Source organism: Perognathus longimembris, chromosome 15 (assembly GCF_023159225.1).
Source record: "Perognathus longimembris pacificus isolate PPM17 chromosome 15, ASM2315922v1, whole genome shotgun sequence".
In the NCBI taxonomy this organism is placed as follows: domain Eukaryota; kingdom Metazoa; phylum Chordata; class Mammalia; order Rodentia; family Heteromyidae; genus Perognathus; species Perognathus longimembris.
In genome coordinates this window covers 19867853-19883952 of record NC_063175.1, presented here as the reverse complement: position 1 = coordinate 19883952, position 16100 = coordinate 19867853, and the positions used below count along the sequence as shown (strand labels likewise).

Sequence of the window (16100 nt, the reverse complement as noted above, 5' to 3'; positions counted from 1 at the left end):
ATGGTAGAGCACTAGCCTAGTGTTAAATCTCAGGGACACCTTCCAGGCCCGCAGTTCAAGCCCCAGGACTGGCACCAAAAAGTAGAAAATAAAAACAGTGAGTCAATTTTGATTTCTATATAAACTTCAAAACCTGCAATGTCCAGACAAGTCCTGTTTGATGTCTTATAAATAGCCACCTAATACTGGTTTTTGTAAGTAGATCCCCCACCTTTTGAAAGTACCCTTCAGGCAAGTGTTTGATGTTATCATATACTGAAAGGATCTAATTTTCTATGGAACACATTGACAAAAGAGTAGTACCATGAAAGTTTTCTGTTCAGCAAATTTGCAGTGGCCCTAACCAAAATGTTTTCAATGGCATAATAATTTTCAAAAAATGCTTATTCATTTAATATCTTCAAGAATTAATTGACTTGAAATTGGTAAAAGCAGCCTGGAAATTGGAGAAAGTGGCCTAATCCATACACTATAGTGTATGAAAGGTTACCTTTTCTCCTTAGGTCAAACATATCCAATACTTACCAGTCACTTACAAGACACATGGATATGGATATTAACCACATTAATACTTGCTGTCTTTCTCCCCTAATGTTTATTATAATGCAGTGACTTCTCTGGGAACATTATTAGAGCACAGCCACAAGGATTACATAATTTAAAAGAGCTGTCTACTATGCATTATGTGAGTCATCTACTAAGTAATATTTGTCAGATTATATAACTTGATAAATATGGCATAATACTACTATTAAAATTACATTCTCTTTCTGATGCTTCCTTTTATAAAATAGAAATCTTCTAAAAATACTTTAATACTGGAGAACATAAAGAAAGCTTTTTCTTTCTAGGGAAAAAATATTTTTCTCCATTAAATAGATGAGGTGGGTGCTGATGGTTCATGACTATAATCCTAGCTACTCAGGAGGATGAGATCTGAAGATCATGGTTCAAATCCAGCCCAGGCAGGAAAGATTCTATGAGATGCTGAACTCCAATTAACCGCCAAAAAACCTGGAAGTAGAATAGTGGTGGCTCAAAGTGGTAGAGCGTTAGAGCCTTCAGCAAAAAAGCTCAGAAACAGGTACTGAGTTCAAGACATAGGGCCAGCACAAAATAAATGAACAAATAAACCAACTAATAAAATGAAATGATTGGCACTAAGGTTTGATTTTTATTTGTTCATTTTCTTTTTTTGGTATTCTGGTTGGGAATTGAACTCAGAGAATCATGCTCTTAATAGGCTTTTTTGCTCACATTAGCTCTACCACTTGAACCACACCTCCACTTTAGGGTTTCTGCTAGTTAATAAAAGAGAATTTCAGACTTTTTTCCTTTGGCTTGCTTACTTGAATCCTCATATCTCAGACTCCTGAATACCTAAGTTTACAGGCATGAGTCACCAGCATCTTGCTAAATGATAGCTTTTATTTATTTTATTGTGTATTACATTATTTTTATGCTGGTACTGAGCTTGAATTCAGGGCCTGACAGTCTCTCTTGTCTCCTTTGCTCATGGCTGGTGCTTTATCACTTGAGCCACATCTCCAGTTCATGGCTCAAAAATCTGAAGGCTCCAGTCCAACACTGAGTGAGCCCCTTGCTTTGAATCTCTGGTGAGTATGATGGCAACATGAGGAACACACTGCAGAATAAAGTGTGTAACTCATAACAGTGAAGCAGAAGAAAAAGAGGAAGGAGCTACTGGGCCCCCTGACATTAATCCCTTAGAAAAGGCATGTCCTGCTAGGTGCCAGTGGCTCACATGGTAATACTAGCTACTCCAGAGGCTGAGATGTGAGGATCACAGTTCAAAGTCAGCCTGGACAGAAAGCCCATGAGACTCTTTATCTCCAATAAACTATGCTTCCCCCCACCAAAAAAAAAAAAACAAAAACAACAACAACAACAAAAAAAAACTGGAAATGGAGTTGTGACTCAAGTGGTAAAATGCTTTGAGCAAAAAAGCTCAAGAACAGTGCCCAGGCCGGGAGTTTAAGCTCCAGGGCTGGCACACACCCCAAAAAAGGGTATGTCCTTTCCCCAGTGATGTAAGGTCTTACTGTCAGGTTTTCTTTTCTTTTCTTTTTTGCCAGTTCTGGGCCTTGGACTCAGAGCCTGAGCACTGTCCCCGGCTTCTTTTTGCTCAAGGCTAGCACTCTGCCACTTGGGCCACAGTGCCACTTGTGGCCGTTTTCTATATATGTGGTGCTGGGGAAATGAACCCTGGGCTTCATGTATAGGAGGCAAGCACTCTTGCCACTAGGCCATATTCCCAGCCCTACCGTCAGGTTTTCTAAAGGTACCACCACTCCCAAAAACTATGACCCTAGGAACACTTAGATTTTTGTAGGGTACTTACTATCTAAGCTACAGCAATGATTATGCTTTTAGAAAAGTTCTAATGTGATAGTTATAAAATGAAAAATAATACTTTGGATAATAAAGTCTAGCAAAAGAAAATAAGACTACATGCATTTATTTTAATAGTAGGAAAGAGGGGCAGGGTTGTGGGTTGTAGCTCTGTAGTACAGCATTTGCTATGTTAATGTATAAGGCCCTGGGTTTAACCCCTAGCAATACAAAATGCATACGTAACAAAGGGTGAACAAATGCAGCAGTGGTGCTTACTAGGCACTATGTTGAAAATGAACTATATAACTTGTGGGTGGGGAAGAGAGAGAAAAGCTGGGGAGAAAGCAAGGGAGGGAGAGGGTGATAATTTCCAAAAAGAAACATATTCATTATCTGACTTATCTAACTGTAACCCCTCTGTATATCATCTTTATAAAAAGTTTCTTAAAAAGTAAAAGTATAGGGCTGGGGATATGGCCTAGTGGCAAGAGTGCCTGCCTCATATACATGAGGCCCTGGGTTTGATTCCCCAGCACCACATATACAGAAAACGGCCAGAAGTGGCGCTGTGGCTCAAGTGGCAGAGTGCTAGCCTTGAGCAAAAAGGAAGCCAGGGACAGTGCTCAGGCCCTGAGTCTAAGGCCCAGGACTGGCCAAAAAAAAAAAGTAAAAGTATATGTAGCTGGCTGGGAAGGTAGCTGAATGGTATAAAACTTGCCCTGGGTTCAAACCTAGTACCTGAAGGCCGAGGTAAAAAGAAGTACATGGAGCTTATTATATTGGTATTATCAGTGGTATCAAAACATACTGTCTTATATCTAGCTTATTTTTGCTAGTATTTCATCTCATTACTTATTTTATACAATTATTTTCCTAAAGAAAATGAACGTAAGTGTCCCTAAAACCCGACAGTGACATCGTCATTGCTGTATCCTCAGTAACTACCACCACACAAAGCATATATAATTCCCTAATTATTCATTAAATGAATGGCAAATCCATACCAGATCTCATAATCTTTCTTCAATACTAAACTTTCTGGGGTGAAATTGTGTTGCAAGCAAAAGGAAGAATTAATATTTGTCTCTGAGCATATATCTAAATATAGTTCACTGTAAGATTAGGAGTCAGGGATGGGTATTGTAGGGCATGTCTGCAATAACAACACTTTGGAGGCAGCAGCAGGAGAGTCACAATTTAGACAAATGCAATGTTAAGGCTGTTAAAACACATCTGAACAAACTAAGGGGAGAAAGACATTTGAAATAACATTTTAGGAAACCTGAATATCAACATGTATTACTAAAATTTTCAATACTAATATAGGATAATATTAAAGAATTTGTTTTGAGGGTTGCAGCTCCATGGTGAGCAATATGCAAGAATCTGGTTTTAATGCAACACACACACACAAACCCAAAATATATTTTTGCTGCTTTGTTAGTATTAACGGCACCTAAAAAACAAAATAGAAGAAAACCTCAAGAGGCTGGAGCACTAAGTAGGAGAGCACTTTTTTAGCAGATGTGAGACCTGGGGCTCAATCCCCAGTGCCAGAAAAGTAAATACATAATAAAAGACTACAAGAAATACATATTGCAATATGTATTTAAGAGACATTTATGGAAGAAATTACATCAGATATCAAAATAACAGTGAAAAAAGGATAGGGAAGTATGTGGTCTATAAGCAGAACAAGGCATATTGATTTGATGGCCATGTGTGACAATAGTTAAAGTTAAGTGATTATATTATTTGCTTTACTTTTGTACAGGTATACAATTCCCAAAATAAAATATCAAATGGAAAAGACCGTGCTTTTACATTTCAGAAAACTTAAAGGATATGTTCTCAAAAAAAATAATACAAATAGTTCCTAAGCTGGGAATTGGTGGCTCACACCTGTAATGCAAGCTACTCAGAAGGCTAAGATCTGAGGATCACAAAGCCAGCCTAGGCAAAAAATTACTAATTACTTTCCATTGTTTAATTATTTAAAAATTATGGGAGCAGCAGATGAAGAGAGGAATGAAAGGTGAATAATAACAATCAATGTACATATGTGAAAAACGGACCTAGGAATCTTGAGGGGATGGATAGGCAGGGTTGGAATAGATGGGGGAAGAATGATGGAAGGGATGATATTGATCAAGATGAAATGTATTCATAAACTGACATGTTGAAAGCTCTTTATACAACTACTTAAAGATAATTTTTAATCTAAAAAAGTTTTTATTTCAGCTAGGAATTAAGAAAAAAGAAATGTAGAATTTTAGAAAAGTTGTAGAATACAAAAAAAAATCAACATTTAAAAATCAGTTGTGTGTGTACAAACTAACAATGACCAATTTGTAAAGGAAATTAACAAAATAACATTATATAATGTAGCATCAAAAAAGCCAAAACACTCATAAGTAAATTTGTGCCTGAATAACATGGTATGCTGCATTAAACTTCTTTAAATTACAAATTCCCTTAAACCTGAGTGTGTGGCTCTAGCTTGTAAATCCCAACCACTTGGAAAAAGAGATCAGGGGTTCAAGTTTTAAGGCTAGCTCAGGCAAAAAAGAAGTTCCCAAGACTTCATCTTAACTAATGGCTGTATACAGTGACATGTGCCTGCCATCCCACACCACATAGGGAAGCTCAAGTAAGATGCTTGCAGTTCAGCCAGCTTGAGTGTAATGCAAAAAAAGACCCTAACTTGAAAATAACCAATATAAAAAAGGTATTAGAGGTGTGGCTCAAAGGATAGAGTGCCTGCCAAGCAAGTGCAAGACCTTAAGTTCAATTCCCAGTACTGGGAAAAGAAAAAAGCAATTTCCTTAAATTTAGGACAATATATGATCCCTCTTATTCATAAGGTCTGGCACACCATAAATCCCCAAAATACATTTCTGAAATATATACACTGTCTACATGTCTCTACAGACCTGAGAGCCTGCAAGGCTACTTTTGAGGTTCATATTTAAAAATCCATTAACTAATGATGAAGCTATTATTCTTAAGTTCCACCAAAAACAAAGCACCACAGGAAAATTCCAAGACATCTCACATATTACACTTTAGAATCAGACTGCATGATGTTTTAATGGCATTGTAATATTAAATCAATGACTGTGATGAGAGATCAAGAAACAGTTGCAGGACTGGATATAGCTTAGTGGTACTGCACAGTGCACAGGAACAAACTGACTCCCAAGATCTGTCCCAAGATATTCTTACATTTACAAATAATCCTGAAAGTAATTTTACAGCAGAAAATTAAGATGAGAGATTATGTAATTTAGCTAAGGACACAAAGCAAGTAAACACATAAAATTAGAATTGAAAGCCAGAACTTCAATAAACAAATCTAGCTCTTTTCACCACTCCAATACATGTAAGTAACTACAAGTTTAGACTTTCTCAAGTAGCTATTTGTAGGTAACACATATCTCAAGGTAGAGCATGTCCTATCTTTAAGGGGCATTTTTTAATAAAAAATTTTTTAATAAAAATGCCCCTTAAAGATAGGACATTTGAACCTAAACAAGGTCATTTCTTCTATAAAATATGTAAAATAAGCCTGATGATAGAGGCTCATGTCTGTATCCTTAGCTAATCACCAAGCTGAGTTCTAAGGATCACAGTTCAAAGCTTTGAGTCTCTTATCTTCAATTAACCAGGCAAAACTGGAAGTGAAGTGTTAGAGCACCAGCCATAGGGTAAAAGCCAAGTAAGAGCTCAAGGCCTTGAGTTCAAGCCCCAGTATCAGTATCAGAAAAAAAATAGTGTAAAAATATCCATTTTTGCTATTAACATCCCAACAAAATATTCAAGTATTTAAGATTTTTACCTTGTACTTCTTTATCATGATACTCCTTTAGTTTTGTCCAGAGTTCCTTGAAGTCACTAGATACATCTGTAGAATTAGGGCTTCCACAATTGCTTCCAGAGACATTCATCTTGCTTAGTAGGCTCCACACTTCTATGTACTATTTTCTGGCCCTTCCTGTTACATTATATAGATTCGAAGTTGTCTTTGGATAGCTGAAATGACAGAATGAAACAAACGCTGCCATGATGTTACGTTTCTGTTATTTACCCATTTTGAGAATTTTGGAGGGGAGGGGCAAAGTGAGGAAAGATGATAATAATGATGAGAAAAACTACAATTTTAGTTATTTGGCGTTCATGTAAATTTTCAGGCAAATTGTTTTATTCCACCTAGAAATGAGTAATTATCTAAATTATGTTAAATTGTAAAGGAGTTTGATATAAGAAACTTCATTTATAGAAGATTTTAGTGGCTGGACTTGATCTTATAAACCTTTAATCCAGCACTTTAGGGCTGGACACAGGGGGATTAAGAGTTTGAAGTCCATCTGGACTATATAATGAGATCCTGTCTCAAAAAAAAAAAAGCCCAAGGATATTGATCAGTGGTAAAACATTTGGTTTTGTGCCCATGAGAGATAATCAGGGTTAAAATATGATTTGTTTTAACTTTTGAATTGATGTGGAGTATAACAATTTACTGATCCAGAAATTGGAAAACAGAAAATATTCTTAAATATTCCAGATTTCACACACATACACACAAATCTGTATATATAGGAACACTTCATAAAAAAGCAAAAGAAGCCCAGGAATTGGTAGCTCACTCCTGTAATCCCAGCACCTCAGGAGCCTGAGCTCTGAGGATCATGGTTCTAAGCCAGCCTGGGTAGGAATGTCCGAGACTCTTAACTACAATTAAGCACCAAAAAAGCCAGAAGTGGAGCTGTGGTTTGAATGGTAGAGTGCTAGCCTTGAGCAAAAAAGCTCAAGGATAGTGCTGAGGCCCTGAGTTCAAGTCCCAAGACCTGAACAAAAAGGAAAAAAAAAAGAAGACAGTTGTTGACATAGAAGGATCAGTGTATCCTTCTAAGAACAGGAGAAGTTAGAGACAGACACAGCAAAGATCTATGAACAAAGAAACAAGGTGATCAGAGTAATACTACTTTATGCCTCCTTCAAACTAAAGGGGAACAATTAAGTTTGTTACTTATGTAGCCCCTGAAAAGTAACAGGCTATTAAAAAAATTCAGATAGATTAATATTCTAATACATTTTCATAAACTAAACTAATTGATTAGCTACCATTAAAGGTGTAAAACAAGGCAAGAATACTGAAAATTTCAGGTCAGCCTGAGCTGCATAGTGAGATGCTGACAAAAGGGGGGGGAAGGAGTAAAATTACCAACAAGTTTACAAAACTCAACCTCTGACACCTACCCAATGATGAGCCACTGTCAGCAAATGTTCAAACTGACTTAAGAGTCTTTTGCTAACCTGATATGAGCTACTTGATGAAGGAGGTAAAATAAGCAAGAAAAATTTTAAATAGAACAAGAGTTTGTATGCAACCAATTGGTAATATAGAAACAAATATACATTTTTATTAAGCTTCTAACAAACTACAATTGAACTTTTAAAAAAAAGCAGAACTAGGCATAAATGAATTTCAGATAATCTAAGAAAATTATTGTCACTCTTCTCATGTAAAATACTGGTTAAAATGATTATAAATCATTATAAAGGCTTTTGTCTTTATATGTTGCCGTTGTGGAGAACATCTGGCTCTCAGGCCATATAAGGCCAGTGACATCACATCATTTAGTACACCACAGGACAGATATGTCAGCTTTTTCTCAGACTGTAGCCAATCTGCTGGTATTGATTATTTTGTATGGTCAGTAAGGATGTTATAAATACAAAAATGGTCCTTAGCAGAAAAAGCTTCCCCTCTCCTAAAGGAATATATTGTATACTTAAAGGTAAACCAATATAGTCTCTGTAGCTGGCTTAAAAGTACTCAGCTAAATCCAATATTTTGTTGGCTGGGTGTGAGGGCAGGAGTTATGGTTTCGGTGGTAGAGCACAAGCTATGGGTAAAAAAAAAAAAAGGTTCCAGCAAGAGCTGGAACCCTAAGTTCAAGTGCCAACAAGAATCAGCACCAAAAAAAAAAAAAAGTGCTGGATGGGGAGATGAAACAAAAATAGCTGAGGCTGAGAATTACTGAGTTGAGTGAACAATAAGTACATGTTCTAATCCCTTGTGTAGTGTCTATTTCTGTGTTAGTTTTTTTCTTTTTCAAGATAGGTACTGGTGGCTCAGATCTACAATCCTTGCTACTCTGGAGGCTAAGATCTGAGGATTCTGGTAAGAAGCCAGCCTGCACAAAACAAGTTTGTGGAACTTTAATCTCCATTTGACCAGCAAAAAGCTGTAAGTGGAGGTGGCTCAAGTGGTAGAGCACCAGTTTGTGGGAAAAAGCCAAGACAGAGGCAAAGTTCTGAATACAAGCCTCGGTACCAACACACACGTTTTAAGCGAAGTTAGGTGCTCTACCTTAATATATGTTTCCAAAGAGGCCTGTGTTCAACCACTTTTAAAAAAACAGATAAATGAATAGTTCTGTACTATTGATTAAAAAAAATCATACGTGTAACAAACAGCAGAGGAATTATTTTATATTCATTATTTTAATCAATTTAAAAACATTGTTAATTTCATTTTAAAGCTGGAGAAAAGATGTAGTAAATTAAGTAACTTGCTTAAGAACATAGCTATGTCAAGGCTAGAACTCAGGTTGAGTCCAAAATATAGCCAGTAGCAAACAACTACAAATAAAATACGCTATTAAAAAGCATGCTATTCCTATTAAGTAGTTGAAAAAGTTTTATAACTTGACTGGGCTCCGATGGTAACCCTATCAATTCAGGAGATCTGAGAGCCTCAGTGTGAAGCCAACCCAGGCAGGAAAATCTACAACACTCTTACTTCCAATTAACCACCAAAAAGTCCTAAGTGGAGCTGTGGCTCAAGTGGTAGAGTACCAGCCTTGAGCTAAAAAGGCTAAGGGACAGAGCCCCAGCCTGGAGTTCAAGTCCCAATACTGGCACGTGGACTGACATACAGTACTATAAATTAAATGATTTTTTTTAAAGAAATGTCACTAAAATCTCGAAGAAAAAAATGCTTTTGAGCAAGCCCAGATAACACAAATGAAACACTGAACCTTTTTGCATTAGAAATGATTAACGAAGAATGTTGCAAAATAAAAAAAGAAGAAAATGCTTTAAAACAAAAACTTAAGAACATCAATATTGGGGCGGGGAATGTGGCCTAGTGGTAAAGTACTCATCGTATACATGAAGCCCTGGGTTCGATTCCTCAGCACCACATATATAGGAAAAGCTGGAAGTGGCGCTGTGGCTCAAGTGGCAGAGTGCTAGCCTTGAGCAAAAAAGAAGCCGGGACAGTGCTCAAGCCGAGTTCAAGCCCCAGGACTGGCAAAAAACAAGCAAACAAAACAAAACCAAACAAAGAACATTAATATTAACCAATCAAGCGTGCAAGTTCGGGCCCAGAGCCCTTCTGCCTACTCTGCAGGCCCAGAACATTCTGTTGACATCTTGTCGCCTTGGACCGTTATTCGCCGCACGCGTGCCAAGTCGCACCGCGCGCTCCCACGCCGGGGAACAGCCCTCACGTTGCTTGTCAACTTATGTACTATCACACCACACGGGTACTCTCATACGGGTGAGTCTAGCGAAGCCGCACGGAGGACCTGAACTTCCCTCTCAGAATCCAGGCAGCGGCGCCGCGGCCCTCATTCTAGCTCGCCCGTCATCAGTCTCCCTGCAGGTTTCGCGCGCCGCAGCGACCGGACGGCTTTTAAGATCGCTCTGGAAAAGCGCGCCCCACGCTCGGCGCATGCGCGGACAGGCCGGGCGCAGGGAGGCGCCTACCCCGTCGGCACTGAGGTGTTGGAACTTCACGGTCCTTTCCAGAGAATTTACGTCCCGGCCAGCCTACGTCTGCAGACGCAGCTCGAGGGCCTGGCAGCTCCCGCAAACCTGGAAACTAAAACCCCTTTGCCAAGCTCCCCGCTGCAGACCGGAAGTAGCCGCTAGGACCTCCAACTCTGTGTAGGGGGGAGGGGAGGGAGGAGATGCCACTTACTTACGGCTTCCAAAGTCGCTTTCAGATTCCCGGAAACTCCAGGAGGGGAACGAATGCCCTCTAGGATGCGAGGAGATGGACAGCTCGCGGCTCTCTTTCGCCCGCTTCCCTCACCAGACAGCAAGACCCAGGGCTGGAGGGAGTTTTTGCCTCCCGGGTGGGGGAAGGCCCGAGGGCGGCCAGCCCAGCCTGGCTCAGAGGCTGCCGCCCCCGCCCCACCTCACGCGGGAGTCCTGCGACGACGTCACCTGACGTCACGCGGGAGTTCCCACGGCGCCACGCCCCTTTCTGCGGCGCGGGGCTGTGGTGCCTGAGGTCCGCGCTGTGAGCCTCCCACAAGAGCCTGGCGACTGCAGCCGCGTTTGAGGTGCCCTGGAGAAAATGGCAGCCATTCTGGGTGGAGAGCTTCAAGTTCTGGGTGTCATGTGAAAGGGGTCTTGACTGTCGGGCGTGAGTGACCCGCTTTAAGTGAGTGGGGATGGACTCGCGTCCGCCTGAGTGGAGCCTAACGCCACGTTCCTAGAGGATGTTTTGCTGAGCTCACGTGAGATGTTTCTAGATAAACCTGAAATAAGAAGGAATCCTAGTGACCAGTTTATTTGTTGGGCCAACATCCGGTTAGGTAATGTTTTCATTGTTTGAGTCAAGTTTTCCTGTGCCTGTTGGCGGTTGTTTGCTATTCAAACTGGCAGGATATTTACATATTTATCTCGAGTTTCAAAGAAGCGTTTTTTAGAATTAGAAATTCTACCAAAGAAATTCAAAAATCGCTGTGCGTGTGGTTTGGACCCAAGAACCGAGCCCTGTCCCTCAGTTTTTTCCGCATAAGGGTATTACTCCAGCGCTTGAGCCACAGCTCCACTTCAGCTTTTTGCTGATAATTGGAGATAATCTCTAGGACTTCCTGCCCCAGCTGGCTTCTAGTGGACCCGCGGATTTCAGCCTCCTGAGTAGCTAAGATCTTTTAAACGAGCCCAAATACTTCTGTAATTCCCCTGCTTGCAAGAGCTGGAGATATTATAAGCTTAAAATTTTAGTAATGCTTATAAAACCAAAAATACCAGGTGTATAAGTAGTTTTTCCATCCATGTTATTTTTAATTAATCTTAAGGATTAATAATGTATCCTAATTTATTTTGAGGGGAGTGAATAGTATGAAGGTATTTGTGTTATTGCAACTTTGTATACCAATACTATACCTATGTATTGTTGGTATCATTAAAGAAAGTTTGCTAAACACTAGTTACCTTATTACAGTAATTTATTCCCTAGTTTAATAACTTTCTACATAGCACATTTTGAAACAAGTGGATAAAGAATGATAATGCCATTTTTTTTTTCTTTTTGTGGAGCTAGAGATCAAACCCTGGGCTCTAGATAGCACAGACGGATGTTCCAAGCCCAAGTGTGTCCTTTGTAAAACAACATAGAATGCATAATTGGCAGAGTGAAGCTGTATAAATGCTTATAAGAAAAATGGAGACCTGGACTAGAAATGTTAGAAAGAATCTGACATCAGTGTAGTATTATGGAAAGAACTGTAGTTGTGGCCTGGGAATATGGCCTAGTGGTAAAGTGCTGGCCTCATATACATGAAGCCCTGGGTTCAGTTCCTCAGCACCATATATATAGAAAAAGCCAGAAGTGGCGCTGTGACTCAAGTGGTAGAGTGCTAGCCTTGAGCAAAAAGAAGCCAGGGACAGTGCTCAGGCCCTGAGTTCAAATCCCAGGACTGGAAAAAAACAAGAACTGTAGTTGTAGTCTGCAGAAAAACAGAGTAGAAACTCCTTCCTATTGCCTGGTAATCTACTTATGCAAATCAGAATCCAAAGTATCCTATCCTCTCCAATTTATCTCCACATCCTGTTAATTGTATTTACCAGGTGTCTTCTAAATCCATCTCCTTGTATTTATCACTACTTCTGTTTTCTCAAATACTATTACCTTTTTATCTAATCTTCACATAGACAGTTTTCTATATCCAGCTAACTATACCTGATTTAAATCTTTTTCTTCTCTGGTGTTCAGGAAAATATTTGAGTACCTATTCTAATTTGATACACAAATCTTATTTCAAATTATTAATTATTTATTAATTATATATGTGTATTACTAGAAATCACAAAATTGTATGTAGTCTAATGAATAAGGTACAAGATTTGTAGCCAGACCTCCTAGCATTGAATCCTGTTTGCAGTAATACTTTCTGACAGAATGATCTTGGGCTAATTGCTTATTTAACCTGTGTCACATTTTTCCTGCAAAATGGGGATTATCATCGGACCAACCTCATAGGGTATGAAGATTAAATACATATATTTAAATACCATGTAGTGGGCTGGGAATATGGCCTAGTGGCAAGAGTGCTTGCCTCCTACACATGAAGCTCTCAGTTCGATTCCCCAGCACCACATATATGGAAAACGGCCAGAAGGGGTGCTGTGGCTCAGGTGGCAGAGTGCTAGCCTTGAGCGGGAAGAAGCCAGGGATGGTGCTCAGGCCCTGAGTTCAAGGCCCGGGACTGGCCCCCCCCAAAAATTAAATAAAAATAAATAAACAAATACCATGTAGTGCAATCTTTAGATTATATAATGTATGCTTGACAAAATCTATTAGGCCAGCCTAGTGGTACAGCAAGTAATCCCAACACTTGGAAAGCAGAGATGGAAGGATCTTAAGGCAGGGGTGGGGGGGTGGGGGGTGTCATGGGGCTTGAACTCTGGGCCTGGGAGCTGTCCCTGAGCTGTTCTGCTCAAGGCTAGTGCTCTAGCTCTTGAATCACAGTGCCACTTCCAGTTTTCTGGTGGTTAATTGGAAATAAGAGTCTCACTGAATTTACTGCCTGGGCTGGCTCTGAACCGTGATCCTCACATCTCAGCCTCTAAAAATGTAAATGAAAACCTAGTATCTTCTCCCACACCTTAAAATGTGCCCACTTTGAGACTTTTCTGCATTACAACAATTGTGATCCTGAAAAGTAGATCTGATCATTTTATGCTGCACAAATCTCTCAGTGACTTCCTGTTTGCCATTGAAAGCCCCTATGGTCTGCTTCTCATACCTCTTTAGCTTCATTTCCATTTTCTGCTCTTAATTTCACTTGCCTTTTCTTTATTTTTCTCTTTTGTCAGAGACTGGGACCTGACTCTGAATTAATGCTTATTGCTTATTGGTAGGCACCCTACCACCTGAGCCATGCCTCCAACCCCATCACTTTCCTTTTAGTCTGCATGCTGTTGCCTGTCTCTGGAATTTTCCACCAAACTTACCCCCTACCTTTTGCTTATTTGTTCTCTAATCATCTTATTTTGTTTCAATAGTCTTTTAGTTGCTTTTATAGCACCCTTCACTTCGCTATTTACATTTAATCTTTTCCAGTTTTAATTAATTCAGTTTTACCTTTAATTCAATTCACCATGTTTTGTTCACTGTTTTATCCTTTTTTTCCACTAGCTCTATAACACAGAGCCTGTCACAGAATCAGTACTCTGGATAAATAAATGAATTCTGCATCCCTGATTCTGAGTGGATTATTTTTATTATTTGTTTTGTTGTTTGTTTTGTTATTTTGATGTTTTGTTATTTGTACATAAAAATCATTGGATACATTCAAAAATGTTGAGGTTGCTGGTTATGGTAACATACTACTATAAATCCTAGTACTCAGGAGGTAGAAGCAGAGCATTGAGAATTTGAAGCCAGCCTGTTTTGACTCTCAACACATAAACAACAACAAAAAAAATAGCTAATGATATTTTATAATAATCTCTTTAACGATGAAAATAGTGATCATAATCATAGGTGTTTGCCCTCAATGAAGAGTTTTAGAATCTACTATGGGAATAAATTATGATATCCCAAAGATCTGTTAAAACAACAAAAATAAGTCTTTATCAGAGAAGCAGTCACTCTGAACACTTCATAAGTTTTTCATATTTTGTGGCTTAAAACTACTTTTCAAATATTTTCAATTTTGGCATTCTTAGAAAATAAATATAGATGGTCCCTGACTTAGGTCTATTGGATTTATAATTTTTTTTTTTACTTTACAATGGTGTGAAAGCAACATGTGTTCAGTAAAAGCCAAGCTTCAATTTTTGGCTTTTGGTCTTTCCCCAGGCTAACCACAGGCATTGAAATTCTCTGTCATGATGCTGGGTCAGCCACAGCTAGACACAGCTCTGTCAGCTTTGAAATAGGAAAAGGGAGATGTTAGCACCCCTTCCTGCTATATTTGATATTCTACAGAATAGTATGGCTAAACTATGACATTCAGTAAGTGTGTGTTAAAGGCACTTCTCACTGAAAAAATTTTAAAGTCATCCTGAGTTTAATGGGATGAAGCCCCACTATAAGTAGAGAGGCATCAGTACTTGTATTACATACTGTGATGACAGAATAACGCTATTTCCATTCAAAGGCAGCAGAAGTTGCAGCTCCAAGTCACCTCATGCTCAGCATTGCCATCTTCAGAGCCAAGAATATAAATCTCTGCACATCTACAACCCATTGGAAGTCCTCAGTTGGTACACTCAATTTTAAAACTATGGTGAATTGGCTAAAGTGGTAAAATCTGTGTTAATATATAACCCCAATTTTAAGGAAACTGTGTGGCAGCAGTAAAACTAGGGTTCTTAAAATTTTGGAACTCAATGTAGATTTTAAAACTATCCTATTTGGGCTTGGAGGCATGGCTCAAGTCATAGAGCACAAACCAGATACTGAGATACTCAGATACTGAGTTCAAGTCCCAGTCTCCAACAAGAACAACCAAAAGCCATCTAACTCAAGAAATTTTATAAATGAAACTTAATTTTACAGTCCATGATTAATTTCTATATCACTGGATAGATGAGCATTGTGAAGGAAAAAAAAATCACATCAGATTAGGCTGATAACCCTAAAATTACATGGTTTTTAAACCCCATGCCACCTATTTGTTAATCCCTAAAATAGCCTTCATTCAGCTGATTCTGTTTCCTTTGCTGTCTTCCAAACCTTTATTATAGTCCTTAAGCTTGTTTTTATAGTATTTTCACTACAGTTGAAAAGCGAGCTTGATTAAATGAGATAACTGAGCTCAAAAGATGTTAGTTTTTTTCCTTCTAAGAATTAGGCAGTCCACATTGCATATTAAAAATATAACTAATTCAAATGCTTCTCACCACCTCATTTCATATACCTAATGTCAGCCACCTACCTCATCATCTATCAATACCTTCCATTTAAAAACATTGCTGGGCCCTGGTGGCTCACACCTGTAATCCTAGCTACTGGCTGAGATCTGATTGCAATTTAAAGCCTGCTTGGGCAGAAAACCCCCTATGGGACTTTTATCTCCAATTAACCACTCAAAAACTGGGAGTGGAGCTGTGGTTCACAGTAGTAGAGTGCTGATCTTGAGCCAAAGAGCTCAGGGATAGCACCTAGGCCCTGAGTTCAAGCCCTATGATTGACAAAAAAAAAAAAATACCATTTTCTCCCTACTCTTACTCCTACTTACAATCTATCCTCTAATGACAGAACCATCCTTAAAAGCTACCAGGACTCCTGGGCACCAGTGTTTCACACCTGTAATCCTAGCTACTCATTAGGCTGAGATCTGAGGTTCATGGTTTGAAGCCAACCTGTGACAGGAGAGTTCTCAAGACTCTTATCTCCAATAAACTACTGAGTAAAAGCTGAATTGGGACTATGGCTCAAATGGAGTGCTAGCCTTGAGCACAGAGAGGCTCAGGGACAGGGTCCAGGC

General features: G+C 39.2%; 1 protein-coding gene across 5 annotated transcripts in view; it reads right to left on the bottom strand.

The window, feature by feature from the left end:
• Rbbp8 (RB binding protein 8, endonuclease) overlaps positions 1-16100 on the bottom strand; it is an 85128-nt gene that overhangs the window by 53244 nt on the left and 15784 nt on the right. For 3 of the 5 annotated variants that reach the window (XM_048363146.1, XM_048363143.1, XM_048363147.1), the window contains exons 1-2: positions 10349-10559; positions 6194-6387 (exon numbers count right to left, since the gene is read on the bottom strand). In XM_048363146.1, coding sequence (XP_048219103.1) covers positions 6194-6302 — 109 coding nt within the window. In that variant the 5' untranslated portion in view covers positions 6303-6387; positions 10349-10559. Of the gene's footprint in view, positions 1-6193; positions 6388-10348; positions 10560-16100 lie in introns of those variants that run through there. The other 2 variants (XM_048363144.1, XM_048363145.1) reach the window with 2 other exon arrangements.